This window comes from Ochotona curzoniae, unplaced genomic scaffold (genome assembly GCF_017591425.1).
Source record: "Ochotona curzoniae isolate NIBS_2020 unplaced genomic scaffold, NIBS_Ocur_1.0 contig_3819, whole genome shotgun sequence".
Lineage (NCBI taxonomy): Eukaryota > Metazoa > Chordata > Mammalia > Lagomorpha > Ochotonidae > Ochotona > Ochotona curzoniae.
In genome coordinates this window covers 48,372,176-48,389,188 of record NW_024466004.1, presented here as the reverse complement: position 1 = coordinate 48,389,188, position 17,013 = coordinate 48,372,176, and the positions used below count along the sequence as shown (strand labels likewise).

The window sequence follows — 17,013 nt, the reverse complement described above, 5'->3', positions numbered from 1 at the left end:
ATTCCCTGCAGTTCATGAAAGTAGAAACATAACCGCATTAAAAATCAACAAAAGGTTATGTTTAAACTTTTTACAAAACACAAAATACAAACATGGAAAGTTCTTAACCTAGTAATGGTAACACCAATTGTACAATCACATACTCATAAGATATACAGGCATTAAATGGATGAAACAACTATGAGGGATTTTTTATATGTATACATCTTTAGATTTATTTGTTTGAAAAGAGTTAATGGAGAGAGAAAGAAAAAAACAGAAAGGTCTTCCATCCATTGGTTCACTCACCAAATGGCCATGATGACCAGGTATGGGCCAGGTCTGGAACAGGCCAAAGCCTGTATATAGGTGCAGGGACCCAAGCACTTCAGCCATTATCCTCTGCTTTTCTCAGATGTATTAGCAGGGAACTGGATCAGAAAAGTCTTGAACCAATGCCCAAATGGGTGCTGGAATTGTGCAGCGTAGCTTTACTCACTATGCCACAGTGCCAGCCCCAAAGTGACTATTTTAACAAAGATGTTAGAATCTTTGATACACCCTCTTATTCTGCTAGTGGGAGAATGAATTAGCCCAGACACTCAGGGGAGCTATTTTCCAAGATCTAACAAAGGTGAAGCATACCCAAACACCTGGAAATTTTTCCTGTAGTATATACTTGAGAGAAATACCCTCCTATAAATGCACAAGGAAGCAAACAGAGAAATATTCATCTGTAATAATAGAATTTTAACCACTATCCATCTATTATGAGTTCATTTGTATATTTGCACAATGTGATTATATAACAGTTAAAATCAGTGAACTAGTCCTATATGTATAATATAAATGGATCCCTCACCAATATTAATGAGGAAGGTGCTAAAAGGTATGCCTGTTATAATATCATATAAATATATATATGCACATATATACATATATCACATTGAACAATATTATATACTACTTGTATATATCTAATGTATAGGAATGTTATGCAAGCTTAAGCAGGTTCCTAAATGCCAGTCATGACAAAGGTTACTTCTAAGGAAGTATGTAAAGGATGAGGGATACAAATACAGATAAAGAAGAGAATGTTAAGAACTGATAAGTCTGAGTGATGGCAGCATGGTCTATTTTGGATCTAATACTTTTTTATATACTTAAAATTGTTCATAGTAAATACTTTAAAAATAAATCATGAAATGGTTTCATAATTATATGTGTACTTTTTAAATTTAACATTTTTTAATCATGAGGATATGTGAGAACCTCTCTAAAAATTATCTTTAATGTGTTCTGATTCTTGTTCGTGAAAGAGTTTATAAAAACAATCTTGTTACAAGGAGCTGGTACATTAATAAAAAACCAAATCTAATGGCACATTCCTCTCTGTTAGCAAATTAACATGACTAAGTACTGTGAAGAACCATAAAATTAACTCATTTTCACACACTCTTTCAAATGTTGACACTCTCAGAGCTACATTTACATGTCTCATAAATGTTGAAACTCCAGTGTAAGATCAATAGAAACTTTCTTTGGCTTGAGTTTGCAGAAATGTCTAACAGTGAAAGAGTTACTTCTAATATTATTCTAGAATCTATTACAACTTTTATTTTTTTGCTTTCAGTAGCTTTATTTTCTGTGAACTACTTTCTTTCTTCATTTTCTCTATGAGATTCTTGCCTGAAATTTGAGCAAACATTTATATTATCATTGACACATTCTTCAGAAGTTGTATTATATCTTTATTTTGTTAGATAAGGTTTAGTTCAAGTGTTTAGGAAGAAACTTAGCCACAGAAAGGTGAATAAATTTTTTTTTCTTAGGTTATAGAAGAAAAAGATAGAAATCTGAATATTTTGCATTGTTTCATTGTTTACAGTTTTTCACAGCATACGTGACACAAAGTGAAATGACGACTTTTGAAGGAGATTTTAGGTGCTGTTGTTATGTAGCAGTCTAGCGTACGTTTGGGTTTCTTTAGTGGTGAGACCGTTTTCATTGCATAGGATGGATGAGCTTAAATGGCAGGAACATGAGCAGAAAGTGCACTTTATACATGTTTCAGTCAGCATGTTGCTGCTGACAGGTGCTCAATGGTTGTTGATTTCCTTGTCAGCAAAGAGAATCCTTTGACATTAAAGTCACCAGCTCAGTCTGGTTTGGGTGACTCTATTGGCAGTTCCATCAGGCTGCAGCCGATCATTGAATGTCACAGCTGCTGCTACTGTCACCATCCCTGTTTTTTTTTTTTTTTTTTTTTTTTTTTTGAGGAGGGGTGGCTTAGCTTGTCTTGTTCATTCCTAACTGGACTTTCAAATTGCTTACCTCTGGGAAATGAACTGAGAGTTCATAAGGAATCTAAGTGTCTTTAGGCCATACAAAGCCATATACAAGTGATGACTTACAAGGGGACTAGTAATGATTACCTTGACTCCAAGTCAATCAATGGAGAAGCACCTGGGGACTCATTAAATGGCATTTGTGGTATCTGTAACTGGAGTTTTGAGCTGTATTTCAGAAAGAGCTGTGACAGCCTTTAATGTCTATTTGACCTCTTCTCTTTGTTTCACTTTTGTTCACTTTCCATATTTGCCTCTTGTGCGGTCCCTGATGGCAGCAAACTGCACTGCTCAGCATTTTGAACTTCTGTTCGGAGCTTCAGCACCTCAGTTTGGGCAGCTGTGTAATGGTAAGTATTTGAAAATTCTTTTTGCTCAGTTGCTTGCTCCCTTTTTCTTTCCATGGGTGAAATTATTCTGCGTCGTCCCTCCTCGTGCTCAGCTACAATTTCTTGAGTTTTTATGAACTACCATATGCCCCAATTTCAAATATTTTTCTTAAATTGGAGTATGTCAGTCAAACACTGACATTTACCTATGCAAGAAAAGCAGGCTAGTATGATAGAAAGGGTTCGGTCAAGCCAAATGTTGTCTCAAGATGAGCTATTTACTTCTCTGGGGTTCTTTGTAAAATATTTGCAGATTTTCCACATAGCTAATTTTAGTCCTAAAACTATAAGATTATTTGTTTAAATGTTGCTAATGGCAAATAGGCAATTTTGTTTTACTCTCCTTGTTGGGAAAAATTAAACAATGAACACCCTGTGCTGGAATTCAGTTTTCTCTGAAATTTTGCTGACTTTTTTTTTAGATTTCTTTATTTTTACTAGAAAGTCAGATATATACAGAAAGGAGGAGAGACAGAGAGGAAGATCTTCCGTCCACTGATTCACTCTGCAAGCAGCTGCAACGGCTGGAGCTGAGCCAATCCAAAGCCAGGAGCCGGAGCTCTTTCTGGGTCTCCCACGTGGGTGCAGGGTCACAAGGCTTAGGGCCTTCCCCTAGTGCTTTCCCAGGCCACAAGCAGGGAGCTGGTTGGGTAGTGGGCTGCCAGGATTAGAACTGGTGCCCATAGAGGATCCTGGCCTGTGCAAAGCGGACACTTTAGCCACTAGACTACCATGCCAGGCCCTGAAATTTTACTGACTTCTAAAATCCAAAATCTTAGAAACTATTGGACTAGATAATCACTAACATCCTTCCAGATTTAAAATTTTGATATTTACATTTCACAGAAACAGCTTGAGTGAATAGATGGATCTTTTTAATGTAAACTATGCCATTCTATAGCTTATATATAATACTGAGACTGAAGTGACAATTGATGTGGGAGAGGTGTGTGTGCGTGCACTCACTCATACAAGCTCATTGGAAGTGAGTTTTCTGGGGTCTGGGCTGTGGGCACCAGAGGTTGAGCCTCTTTTCACAGTACCCACATCCCAAACGGGCACCAGTTTGAGTCCTGCTGCTCTGCTTCTGATCCAGCTTCTTGCAAGTTCTCCGGGGAAGGCAATGAAGGAGACCCAAATCCTCAGGCCCTGTACCCACATGGGAGACCTGCAGGCTCCTGAATCCTAATTTCAGCCTGGCCTACCATAGGAAATTTTGGGAGTGGACTATCAGATGGAAGATCTCTCTCTCTCTTTCTCTCCTTCTGCCACTTCCTTCCCCCTCCCTTTCTTTCTCCTTCCCTTTCTTCCTCTCTTTAACTCTTTAACAAAAAAAAAAAAAAAAAGAAGAAGAAGATTTCATAGTGAGTCTTCCTGCGTTTGGAGCAATCCTTTCCTCTTCACTTCTTTCCTTCCCCCTACCCTAACATTCTGCCACAGCAGATTTAGGAACTCCCTTAATCATTTCCAGTTTTGCATCTACTTAGTAATAAGACTTGAAGAAGCTGCAGTATTCTGTGAAAGTTCTGGTATCAAAGTTTGGAATCAACAAGCAATTTTCCATGACCCAAGAGATCTCATCAAAGAGTTTTTTTAGTGCTCAGCAGTGGCTTTATACATTTCCCGAGATTTGGTTACATAGACTATCTGGAACTTGTAGAATGATTTTTGTCTCACTGTCCCTATGGTCTTTCATTCTAGTGTTAGGGCTCATTAAAACCTGAAGTATGCTCTGAGAGCAATTCTTGATATCTGGATTCAGACCTTCTCATTTTCCAGAAATAATCTGAGACATCAACTAAACTCTTACTTTTAGTTAAATTGTTACCTTAATAAGCCATTTCATAGGCTTCTGAGTGCTCACCTTAGTGGCTCTTCTAGATGAACCTGGTGACATGTGATTGAAGTAATTTAAAGTTGAACAAATTAAAATTGTAACATTTAGCTAACATTTTCTTTGACTTCCATCTAACTGTGTGATACTGGTCAAGTCACCTAACTTCTTGATGATATTTCATTTGTGACATTTGTCAAATTTTTAAAAATTAGATAATAAGTAAGAATATAAATATATCTGATCTTTTAGAAATGAAAGTTCTATATGATTTCTGTAATTCAGACAGGGTTATAATTATCAAGCAAAGAACAGGTTGCCTCCAATTTAAAAAGAGATTTTGATTCTTGTTTTTTCAGCAGAATTTCTTTGTGATTGGTGTACTTAATAATGTTGTGAAAATTTTACATATAGCCTAAATTAAACTCTTGATAACCTAGTCACTGAAGTCCTCAGCTTGCATGCTACAGCATCCTGTATGGGTGACGGTTCATTTCCCAGCTGCTCAACTTCCCATCCAGCTCCCTGCTTGTGGCCTGGGTAATTAGTCGAGCACAGCCCAAAGCCTTGGGTCCCTGCACCTGCATGGGAGACCCGGAAGAAGTTCCTAGTTCCTGGCTGTGGATTGGCTCAGTTCTGGCCGTCGTGGCCACTTGGAGAGCGAACCAATGGACAAAAATTCTTTCTCTCTGTCTCTCCTATCTGTAAATCTGTTTTTCCAAAAGTAAGAAATAAATGAATCTTTAAACTAATAATAATAATTCCTTCGATAAATTCCTTCAATAAAAATTATTGAAGGAATTTCACAGTGCATAGTTTGCCAATGGAAAATTCGGTCCATATACCATGGAGATTGTCCTGGTACAAGATCAGGGGAGTCAAAATCATGAGATTCAAAGTTTTTCATTTTCTTGTCTCAAAAGATGCTAATAAGCTGCACTAATTTGCAAAGTTCTAGGTTTTTTTTTTTTTAAGATTTATTTTATTTTCATTGCAAAGTCAGATATACAGAGAGAAGGAGAGAGAGACGGGAAGATCTTCCATCCACTGATTCACTCCCCAAGTGACCGCAAATGGCTGGTGCTGCACTGATCCAGAGCCAGGAGCCAGGAACTTCTTCCAGGTCTCCCACATGGGTGCAGGGTCCCAAGGCTTTGGGCTGTCCTCAACTGCTTTCCCAGGCCACAGACAGGAAGCTGGATGGGAAGCGGAGCTGCCAGGGTTAGAACCAGGAACACATATAGGATCCCATTGCATGCAAGGCAAGGACTTTAGCAGGTAGGCCACTGCTCCAGGCCCAAAGTTCTAGTTTCATATGGTCATGTACACCCAGGGAAAAAAAGTAGGTTCTATCAAGCCTGTCGCTGATGGACTTTGACATGATTCTACAGATATAGATGCCTTAGAAATCATCACCAGCATATCTAAACTGTCAGCCTTTGGCTGTTGCTTGAGAGTATAGCCCTGTATCTTCCCAGCTTCTCTGATACCACTGTCACTACATTAAAATTTGAGTCCTCATTGTCTCTCCATGAGGGTGCTACAGGCCTCTTCACTGGGCTTCCATAAATTATACTGGGCCCGTCTTTTGTTTAAAACCTTTTACTTAATTCCTTAGACTTTAAAATACAATGGCCCAGTCCCTCTAACTCTGCTACAAGACCCTGCCTGCTCCCTCATCTCCCATGGGCTATACCCATCTCATCTCACACTGCTTCTCCACTCCTGACACTCTTAACCACTCTCACACTACTTTGTTTTGTTGTTTTTACACCTTTCATCTCTCTCTGAATTTATTTTGCTGATATCTCTAACTGGTATGTCTTTCTGTTAAATGGATACAAAGTCTTTGCCTTCTGGTTTAGTGCTTTTTCTACCAACTGGAGTAGTACTGACCCGTACTACTAGTGGCTAGAAATGGGAAATGAACAAAAACATATGATCATTGTAATTTACTATTTTGTTTCCTTTTGGCTTCTGGTAATGATTTTGATATGTGTTATAAAACAAATGAGTCCCTTGAAAGAAGTATTCTAAGGCACATTTTAAAAACCTGTAAGACCGAAGAAGTGAAATCTTAAGCCTCAATTATTAAAAACTTATCATGTAATCATGAGATAAGAATTGCACACCTCAAATAACTGACAGTGGTTAGCATCTAATCATCGAAAGTTTCATATTGATGTCAGTCCCAAATGCCTTAAGTTCACCCCAATCTAGTATCTTTGTTAGTACTGTCAATATTTCTGCACATTTTAAAGCCTGGCAAATACATATCTATGTCAGGCAGATCACTGTTAGCTAGCAAAGTCTACTAATCGTGTATAAAGTGCAGTGGAGTGGGGCTAGTCTTGTGGTACTGCAGAATAAATCATTACTTGCAACCCCAGCATCCTCATATTAGAGTGCAGATTCCAGGCTGGATATTTCACTTTTCTTCCAGCTTCCTGCTAGTGCACCTGGATAAGCAGTCAGTGATGGGCCAAGTACTTGCATGCCTTGTCATTCCCCCGTGGAAGACCCAGATGGAATTCTTGGCTCTGCATATTGCCCTGGCTCATACCTGGCTGTTGCAGGTTTTTAGGGAATGAACAGCAGGTGGAATCTCTGTCTCTGTCTCTGTCTCTCTATCTCTCTCTCTTTCACATACATACTGTTTCACCTTCTCTCACACTTTTTTCCCTTTTTTTTTTCTAATATTTTATTTTAATTCTATGTCTCTGGGATTCCCCCCCAAATTCCCTCCTCCCACTGATTTCCCCCATATTATTATAATTAGTGTAGCCTTCATAAGCAGTCATAAGTCCATTCACACTTTCTCTTTGTCACTATGGCTTTCAAATGAATAGGTAAAATAAATTCTTAGAAGACGACAGAAGATATCAGACCTTGTCAGCAAGTAGCAGCAACGAGGTAAAGATGGTGGTCGTAAAGGGATAACACATAATCCTCAAATTCTTCATCAGAGTCTGAGGACCTCAGACTGCCTTGGAACTTAATTCTTTAATGTCTGACTGGAATTCTGTTAAATGAATTTGTGAGTAAGTAAGTGATTCCCTTTGTTGTCTTAGGAAGCGTAGAGGTCTGTGAGATGAGTAGGCATATCTGTATTGACAAGAATGTAGGTGTGTTTATGTGGAGGAAATGCTTTGGATTGTTTTACTTGCTCTAAGGTGTCTGCATTTCTGAGTGCTACACGTACAAGATTGGAATTGTTTGATTTCCAGATTGAAGACTACGATGTGGTAGCTAGTATGATTGGAGCTAAGTGCAAGAAGCTCCGGACCCTGGATCTCTGGAGATGCAAAAACATCACTGAGAATGGAATAGCAGAACTGGCTTCTGGGTGTCAGCTGCTGGAGGAACTCGACCTGGGCTGGTGCCCCACTTTGCAGAGTGGCACAGGCTGTTTTGCCCGACTCGCGCGTCAGCTCCCGAACTTGCAAAAACTCTTTCTTACAGCCAACAGGTCTGTGTGTGACACAGACATTGAAGAACTGGCATGTAATTGTACCAGATTACGGCAACTGGACATACTAGGTAAGGATATAATATCCACGGATACATTTGTTTTAAAGTCCCATTTCTTGACACAAAGACCAATCTTCAACTTTTGCATAGCTTATTGAATACAATTAAATAGGACTAGTTTGTTTGATGGGAAGTATAAAATTAGTTTATCTCAACTGGTATTATGTAAAATAGGAGGGTAATAACATATTTTTGTATTGAAACATCTCAATAACCACAAATTCTTGATCTAGTTAAAAGAGTAAGGATTTACATGAATCCTAATCTCTATTTTTTTTCCAGGCTAGCAAGGAAGAAATGAGTTCATTGGTGTAATGAATTCATGTTAGATTTTGTTGTTATTGTTTTTGAAAATCTTCCTAATGTTAAACTCTTGATCTGGGAATACTGTGAAGTCCCATCCTTGGTCTTTCTAGTTTTTAAGAATAGGAAGGCCTATTGAAATGCCTTTCCAGGTCTGGGATTCTGTGGGTCGTTACTGTATTCATCAGCAAGGAACCTATGACATTTTGTTATGTGCCTCTTTTATGAGACAGATGCTAATGGTTCCATTTCATTCTAATTTACCACAGTGGCACTTGAATTAAGTTTCCTAATAATCTACTTTGTGTTTTGTGTTTTGTATTTGTATTTGTTCCTTCCCAATTTTTTAATATTTAAAATAAAAACAAATCTGAAGCTTTTCAACACGTATATATTTATGATTTCAGCTAAAATTTCTCACAGCCCAGGTTTCTAGTTCATTTGTATGAGTGCTTGTATAGTCAGATATTAACTTATTCAGGCTGCTTTTACACAAAGATTCTGACCCAAAAATCTTTGCAGAAACTCTTGCCTTTACCTGCATACTTAGGGCAAAACACTTACATCTGTGCTGTACTTGGTCTTCACAGGTTAGAGAGCTCTTTGTCTTTTTCAGAGCCGGGGGAACGGTGCTCCTTTGTATCTCCTGTCAGAGTACCTGTTTGAGTTCTGGTGGTCCCACTTCTGATCTAGCTTCCCACTAATGCACCTAGGAAGGCAGAGGATGGCGGCCAAGTACTTGGGCACAGGCACCCATGTGTGAGACTTTGATAGAGTTCCAGGCTCTTGACTTTGTGGGCCAGTCCCAGTCTGTCTGTCTCTCTCTCTGTCTCTCTTCAATCCTTTCAAATAAATACATCTTTAAAGTGTGTAAAAATAAAATAAATATGAACTTTACTTCAAAATTTAGTGCTATTATTAGTTAACATTTGTTTTACAATTCTCGTTGCCCCCTACGCTGCCCTGGAAGATGATGTACTAAGCACACTAAGTAGGCGTTGTAGCTGATATCTGGGAGAGATGCTGCATGCCACAGCGTCAGGAGCATTGACTCTAAATAAGTGCATAGCTGTGATGGGCAATGAGATGGTTGGTTGTCAATGGGAGTAACTTGGGCTTGTTAAATGTTGGATTATTCACCAGTACATTAAAAGTAGGTATGAAATATAATTACTTCTTTTTTTAAAAAATTAACTTTCATAATGAAAAGATCTGGGAAATAGCTTTATTTATTATACCATAACTAATTACTGGAGGAAAATAGTTATCATGTGTGTATGTGTATAAAATTCACTGTCTTATTTCAAATGCAAGGAACCCAGCAATCAATAGAAAAAATAATAATAGCACTTTTCTGCATGCTATATTCTATTCCAAACATATATTCACTAATTTAGTCACAAGCTTATAAGGTCGCTATTAGTAACCACATACAAGAAAATAGACACAAGCAAATGAACAGATTCACTCAAGATCTCACAGAAACAGTGCCAATCCAGATTCAAACCAGGGGTTATGATCCTAGCCATTACACTGTATTTTCTTTACTTTTGTTGTTGCTTTTTGATTTTTACTTCATCTGTAATTATGTAAGCTGGATTCTTAGGTGAAGCTGATAGTAATTATTTTGTCTGTTGTGATCATAGCATGTAAGTGTTAAGTGGAATACTTTTGTCAAACTGCAAACACTGATCCTCAGTACAAAACTGATGGAGTAGTATGCTTTCTACATTCACATAATTTTATAACCTAGCAAAAGAAGACAAATACATAAATAAATGCTAGTGCAAGCCAGTGGTGAGTCCATTTGACAGAACTCAGAAAAACAGCATGTGCTTTTGGGAGAAATAGAGCAAAGCTTTATTAAAAATTTTCAAGACTATCATTAAATACTGACTAGGAAACGAGGGGAGAAAAGGCATGCTAGGCAGAGTGAGTCCTGTGAAACAAAGATGACGAGAATTCCTTACTCATGGCTTAAGAGTTTTTACAATGATGCAGAAGTTATAACGCACTCAGTAAAAACTGACTGTACTTGGAATTTTTCTCTTTTGCTGGCTAGCGATGCATGGTAATGATCCTCCCTTGCAGTGCTGCACAGTGCCAGCAGCCGTTCATGTAGCTCTGTCAGCCAGGCAATCGGGAGGAGAAACAGCCAGTACTGTGCCCTGTACTATGTCACTAAGCCATGGTGTACCATAGGTAGGCATGTGAAATAGATTTTCAGCTTGCAGTACTTTAAATTTTCTATGGGCTTATTGGGATGTGACACTGGTACACTGAGAAGCACCCCTGTAGGAGCTAGAAATATGGAATGCCTTCAGAGCACAGTGTACCTTGAGTGGCAGTGCAATGGAAGGTCTCCTGGAGAGTTCTGGACACTGCGACGAAGAATCTGCACAAAATTAAATAAGTCAGAGCTGTAGGACTTTAGTTAGAGGAAGGGATGATAAAGCCAGCACTATGTTTTAGGAATATTAATCTGGAATCATATAGCAGGTAGATTGAAGAAGGAAGAGATCAAATTTAGAGATTTGCTGCACTAATGCATTTAATGTGAGTCCAGGGAGATTGTATTGGAAACTTAACCACCATCCCTTCATTTTTTCATTCATTCCACATTTATTGAGCAGGTATTATGCCAGACATTGTTTTAAGCACTGGAGATATGACAGTGAACAAGATAAATAGGGCTTCTGCCCTGACAGAGCAAGGTGAGACATAACCATGTCCTAAGTAGATAAAACAATAATAGAAGTATGTCAAAGTTCTTTGAAATCATAGGACAGAGGATCCTTACCTGGTGAAGTCTGACTTTCTTCCTAGGCATTCTCTTGGGATTTAGGGACCTCCTAGTTCAGATTCTAATTGGGCAATACTGGCAAATAGAAAAACAATCATAACCCTAGAGAAAATACCACTTAGGTGGCTATGTCCGTGGTGAAGTTCTGTGATGTAACATCATTAATCCCACTTAGTAAGATAAGCTACAAGTATAGAAGATTCCAGGGGAAGGAACTATGCATGGCTCTCAAAAGACATAGAAGTCATGTCCTCTTCCTTCCTATTCCTGTTTTGCATGCTTAAACACCTGCCCTGGCTCATGCCTTCTCTTGCTGTACATACCAAGACTTTCTGTCTGCTTTTCTTCTTGGTTTTGCATCATTTTTTCTCATTTTATTAGCTATTTTTTGCTTCTCTGTGTATACATGGCCAGATATAACAGCCCCAGCCCAGCTTTACATGCCTTCGTTCAAGGGATCTGTACACATTGAAGCTTCCCCACATTGAAATTGCTGGGAGAATACGCACTAATTCATCTTGGAGCTAGTCCCAATCAGGGTGATAGTACACTTAAAATTTCTGTAGGCCACGACAGCAGGAGGAATAGAGAAGAGATCTCAGAGACTATAGATAGGTTAACATTTCAGAAAATTTAAAACTCTTCCTGTGGGATATTTGTATGTGCTGTGATTGTGATTGTTGCTCCTCAAAATGCTACCTTAAAGCAAAATATGTTTTACAAGTGATAGCCTCTTATCCTTAATAAGTCTGCCACGTAAGGGTGTTTTCTACAATTTAGCATACAATGAAGTATCCATAACCAGATATGGGATACATAGAACTCATCATCCATCATCTTTTTCTGGTAGAATCATTTTTTATTCATTGCTGACTATAAAACAAACCAAATTGACATGGAGTTAGAGGTTGAATTATAGGTGTTGTTGCCTGATTTGGCCTTAATACTAAGGAAAATGAGATGTGGAAACCACTTGTAACTGGGTGAAAAAACTAAGAATGTCTGGAGGAGCTGACTTGAAAAGACAGAAGGTAGGAACAGAAAGTGATGAATACAGGATCGACCACCTTTAGGACCTACGTGCCAGATTTCTGGAGAATTTTAATGCTTTATGTTTTAACAGGCTTGATTCAGTATGAAGTATTTTCCTTAAAATAAAATTTCTTCTTTGTTAGGTCCTTTTGCTTACTATAAATAATGTGCTATATAATTTAAAAGACCTAGAAAATAGAATTTTGTATGCTTTCATTATAAACAAAAGTTAAATGCTTACAAAGGTAAATATATTGTACCCTGATTGTTTATTACACCATATATACCTCTAATGAAATGTTACATTAATACTTTTTATATCTGAAGTTTTTAATCAAAAATAAAATATTATACATAATAAAATATTTTAAAGTGGTCATTTGCTATAATTATACCGCCAACAAGAATAAGGAAACTCATTAGGAAACCTTATAAATGTTGTATTTAACATGTTTTGTTTTGTTTGTTCAAACAGGAACAAGAATGGTAAGTCCAGCAGCCTTGAGAAAACTCCTGGAATCTTGTAAAGATCTTTCGCTACTTGATGTGTCCTTCTGTTCCCAGATTGATAGCAGAGTTGTGCTGGAACTGAATGCTAGCTTTCCCAAAGTGTTCATAAAACAGAGCTTTACTCAGTGACTTAGCTGTGTTCTGTGATAAAAATTAATGTGCTTTTTGTAGGGTTTTGTGAGACTAGTTTTATTTATAATGGTGAAAATTGAGATCTTTGTGGATTTTAAAGAAAAATATCAAGTTGCTCATTAAATTAAGTAAAAAATATAAACAAATGTTCAAATATTTTCACAAAATATGTAAGCACCTTTCTTCAAAAACATGTAAATGGCTGATATTATTTTTGCCTGTGTTCATCAGTGATGGTAGTTTAGTGACTGTGTGGTTAATAAATAAATGATCTGGAAAAATTTTAACTTATTTTTAAAGGAAGTACTTTGAAGAGTAAAGTGTCATGATATTATACATAAATAAATTTAATTTTTCACACCTCCATGTGAAGATGCTTATTAAGCCTTATGACCTGGCAAGTGTTTTATTTGATATGTACAAAATTGTCAGAGCTAATTGGAGGAAGGGAGGGGTGTGTTTTTCATCTGTGAGGGTTTATTTTAAGCTGATACATTACCTGATCAAGTAGAAAATTTGTAGTCTCTCTACTTTTATTCTAATATGTTTATCTATTTCACTTCTGGATAATTCCAACAGAAAAATGGATATTATCAAGAATAAGAACATACTACTAAATGAAATCACTTTCTTTTAAGTGGATGCCTTAAAATTTTGCCAGAGGGGAATATTTAAGGCTTATGAATTCTTTATGGATTTTTGTGTATATGAAATATTATTTATTTAATTTACATATACACGTGTAATTTTTCCCAGTGTTTCAGCACTTGATATAGTTAGAATTCAGGTAGGAAGAACAGTATAAGGGACAAGAAATAAAAATGAAGCTTCGTTTTGTTAATAAATTGAGTTAATTCTGCTACAAAGAAATAGCTGAAAATATTTTGTGCTGTGAGAAGGCGGGGCTGTTCTGAATACAAAGCTAATATTAACTGTGTAGTATAACAAAATCCACTTTCCCACTCAAGGTAAAATGTTGTATTCCGAAGTTGACATGTCAAAGACTGATCCTTTCTGACTGTGCTGTTAACAAGAGCCACCAGCCATGTGTGGCTATTTGATTTTGGTTAACTTAAATTCAATTAAAAATTCATTTTCTCAGTTTATATGAATCATGCTTCCAGTATTCGGTACTCACAAGAATCTAGCAGTTATGTTGGATAACACAAATGGAAAACATCGCTCTTATCATGGAAACTTTTATTAGATAACAGTACCCTACAATCTCTCATGTCACAAGATTTATTCTGTTATACAAAACGCATTTAGTTCTGAAATTACCACCATGTATATGTGCGTATGATTGAATACAGACAAAGTTGAGTGTGTTCTGAGTAGTATGTATATGATAAGCACTATTCCACACAAAGCTACTACATTTGTACATATGGCAAACAGTAGACATTCAGTAAATATTTGTTGAATGAATAAGAATATACACATATTCAGCCAAATGTCAATTTTTAAATGTAAATGTTATGCATTACTAATTTTACTATGTTTATTCTTTTGTAAAATGTAAAAAATGTGACTTTGTTACATTTAGAATAATTATAGTCTCCACGTTAAAATAAAATAAAGCGTGGATTAGAGACTTTATCTTGATCATACTCATAGCGTCTTCCCATCCAGGATTCTCTTTAGTGAGAGAAGAAAGGGGCAGTTGGAAGGGGCCTGAGTTGCCCCCCATTGTTACCCTCACATGCTGGGTTTCCTTTCATCTGCAATTGTTTGTAGTGGAGAGGACTTGTAGGATGTGATTACCAGCCATATGGAATAGTTTTCCTCTTACACTAGCAGCTGAGAGATGAACACGTAGTGACTTCGTGCCTGGCACTGTAAATGATATTTTGCGTTTACTGACTTAATCCTCACAACACTTCTATGATGGAGTCCATTGCTTACCCCCATCTGTAGATGAGAAAACTGAGGCCCAGCCAGTAGGGAACGTACTGCTGATCCTGCCTGCCAATGGCAGAGCCGGAGTGAGAGCTCAGGCCAGCCAGTTTTTGAAGCAGTGTATTCAGCCTGGCCTCAAGTTCCAGAGTGCAGGTCAAGAAATGTTTTCTGTATAATACCACCGGTCAGGAAATTGGGATTATTATCCAAATACTTAAATAGCCACAAGGAAAACGAATTCCCACAAAGTTTTACTGACAAAATTCCAAGCATAGTAACAGTTGAGAATAATGTTTCTGGCAGTGTGCTTGGGCTGCCGAGGAACGTTAAGTACTTTTGCAGAAGAAACGCTTTCGTGTAGTTGAGGTTCAAAGTCAGTTTCCTGCCATCAAAGCTGGTCATAAGTATTCATTTATCAATGCTGATCTGTAGTGAGATTTTTTATCTTATCTTAAAGGTGTTGCCACATGCTTGAATTAACCCAAAAGAAGGTATTTTTGTTGTGTATAGTCATCATTTGGAAGGCTTTTGAGAGAACATAGGTGGGTTATTTCTTGGTATTTTCCTTTTAGCATGTTATTACATTGCTAATTAATCACTTTCATTTGAAGTTTAGATGGAAATGCCTAAATTCCACAGATAGATGCATATTTTTTAGAGTTGGAATTTCTTTTTCACTTTCATTAAGGTCCTTACCACCACCACCAGCAGGACTGGTGGAGCTGCAAGTTAAGCCTATGCCTATGACACTGGCATCTCATAGGCATCTCAGCTGCTGCACTTCCATCCAGATCCTGTTAATATACCCGGAAAGCAGCAGAAGGACTCAGATGGAATTCTGGACTCCTGATTTCAGCCTGACCAAACCCCAAGAGCATTGTGACCTCTGGGGAGTGAACTAGTGGATGGAAAATCAATCTCTCTCCCCTCTTCCTCTCACATAAGTCTTTTTCCAAAATACTGCTACAATTGTGTGTGAGAATGGAGACCTTGCTTATCTTTCTATTTACCAGCACAGGAAGTGTGTAAAATGACTTGATGCTAGTGATACAGTGTTGACATGAAAATGACTTAAATATTTTTCCTGTATAAACACTTGCCTTACCTTGTAAGTTTGAATTGAAATCTTTACTTGTGTCTGCCACAGATGCCAAATTCTAAAACCATTCGGGGTGAGGAGGAATCTCACATGCATTCTTTAGTGAATGAAGGCATTTCTTCTTTTTTACTAACAAATTTGAGTTCTTCTGAACTCATGATAAAAGTACTAAGGCTGAGCCTGTGAACTTCTGTGTGAAAAGGAAAAAGTAGGCACTTCAACTTGTACATCTGACAAAAGAAAGCAGGGCTATTAATGGTTAAATCAATGAGAACAAATTAAGTTCACCATTAACATTAGTAGTGCAATAAAATAAGATTGAGTCAGATATATTCTACATAGAATCAGTGTTGAATGAAGTAATAAATAATCATAGGTTTTGAACATCTTTCAATTTTATAGTTTTTGTAAAGTTAACCAAGTCTGCTCCACACCTATTTTATACTAATTATAAACCATCTTTTAAAAATTTTTTCTTAGATTGTTAGCATTATTTACATATTTGAGAGGGATGGACACCTATGTAGGTCTTAGATTAGAGTGGGGAGGATGGAGGTGTAGAGAAAGATGCCTGGGACAAATATTTCAATTTTTTCCTCATGTGTCCATAGGGAGGGAAAGTGAGGGGACCACTCCTTGCTGTCAAACTACATCAGCACCTGAGGATGAGGGGAGAGTGATTTGATGATACCTTAGGGACCCCAGTGTGGGGAAGAGTATTCCAAGGGTGTTACTTGAATAGTTTTGATAGTACTGTGACATTGTTGGCTTCATTGAGAATATCTTTCCAAAGTCTATTGGTTGACCAAACCCACCACAGTGTGCATTCATGGACACAGGAACATGTTGTAAAGCTTGGGCTGGAGAGTCATCCAACCTGTTTTACTTTCCATCCTCTGACAAGGCACTCTGCATCCTCTGCTGGAATAAATGGACTTGCCTGCCATACTGTCTGTGCATCTAGGAATGTTATCCACTGCACAGACATCAAAGACTGAGGAAGCCTAGTTCTGATACATGCACTCCAACGTTGGACTATGTATGTTGTTATTTTCCCTGAGACCGAGCTCCGAGTCTAGCCATCTGTAGTTGGGTACTGGAACTCCCCAAGAAACCTCACTTGGGGTGACCTCAGACTTGACTCCTGTGTGCGC

At 37.7% G+C, this 17,013-nt stretch overlaps 1 protein-coding gene across 2 annotated transcripts in view; it reads left to right on the top strand.

Moving 5' to 3' along the window:
- The window catches only part of FBXL4 (F-box and leucine rich repeat protein 4), a 54,364-nt gene extending 39,654 nt beyond the window's left edge, over window positions 1–14,710 (top strand). For both annotated transcript variants that reach the window (XM_040983803.1, XM_040983802.1), the window contains exons 6-8: window positions 2,606–2,677; window positions 7,778–8,090; window positions 12,695–14,710. In XM_040983803.1, the coding sequence (XP_040839737.1) occupies window positions 2,606–2,677; window positions 7,778–8,090; window positions 12,695–12,858 (549 nt within the window). In that variant the 3' untranslated portion in view covers window positions 12,859–14,710. The remainder of the gene's footprint in view (window positions 1–2,605; window positions 2,678–7,777; window positions 8,091–12,694) is intronic.
- The last annotated feature ends 2,303 nt before the right edge of the window (window positions 14,711–17,013 follow it).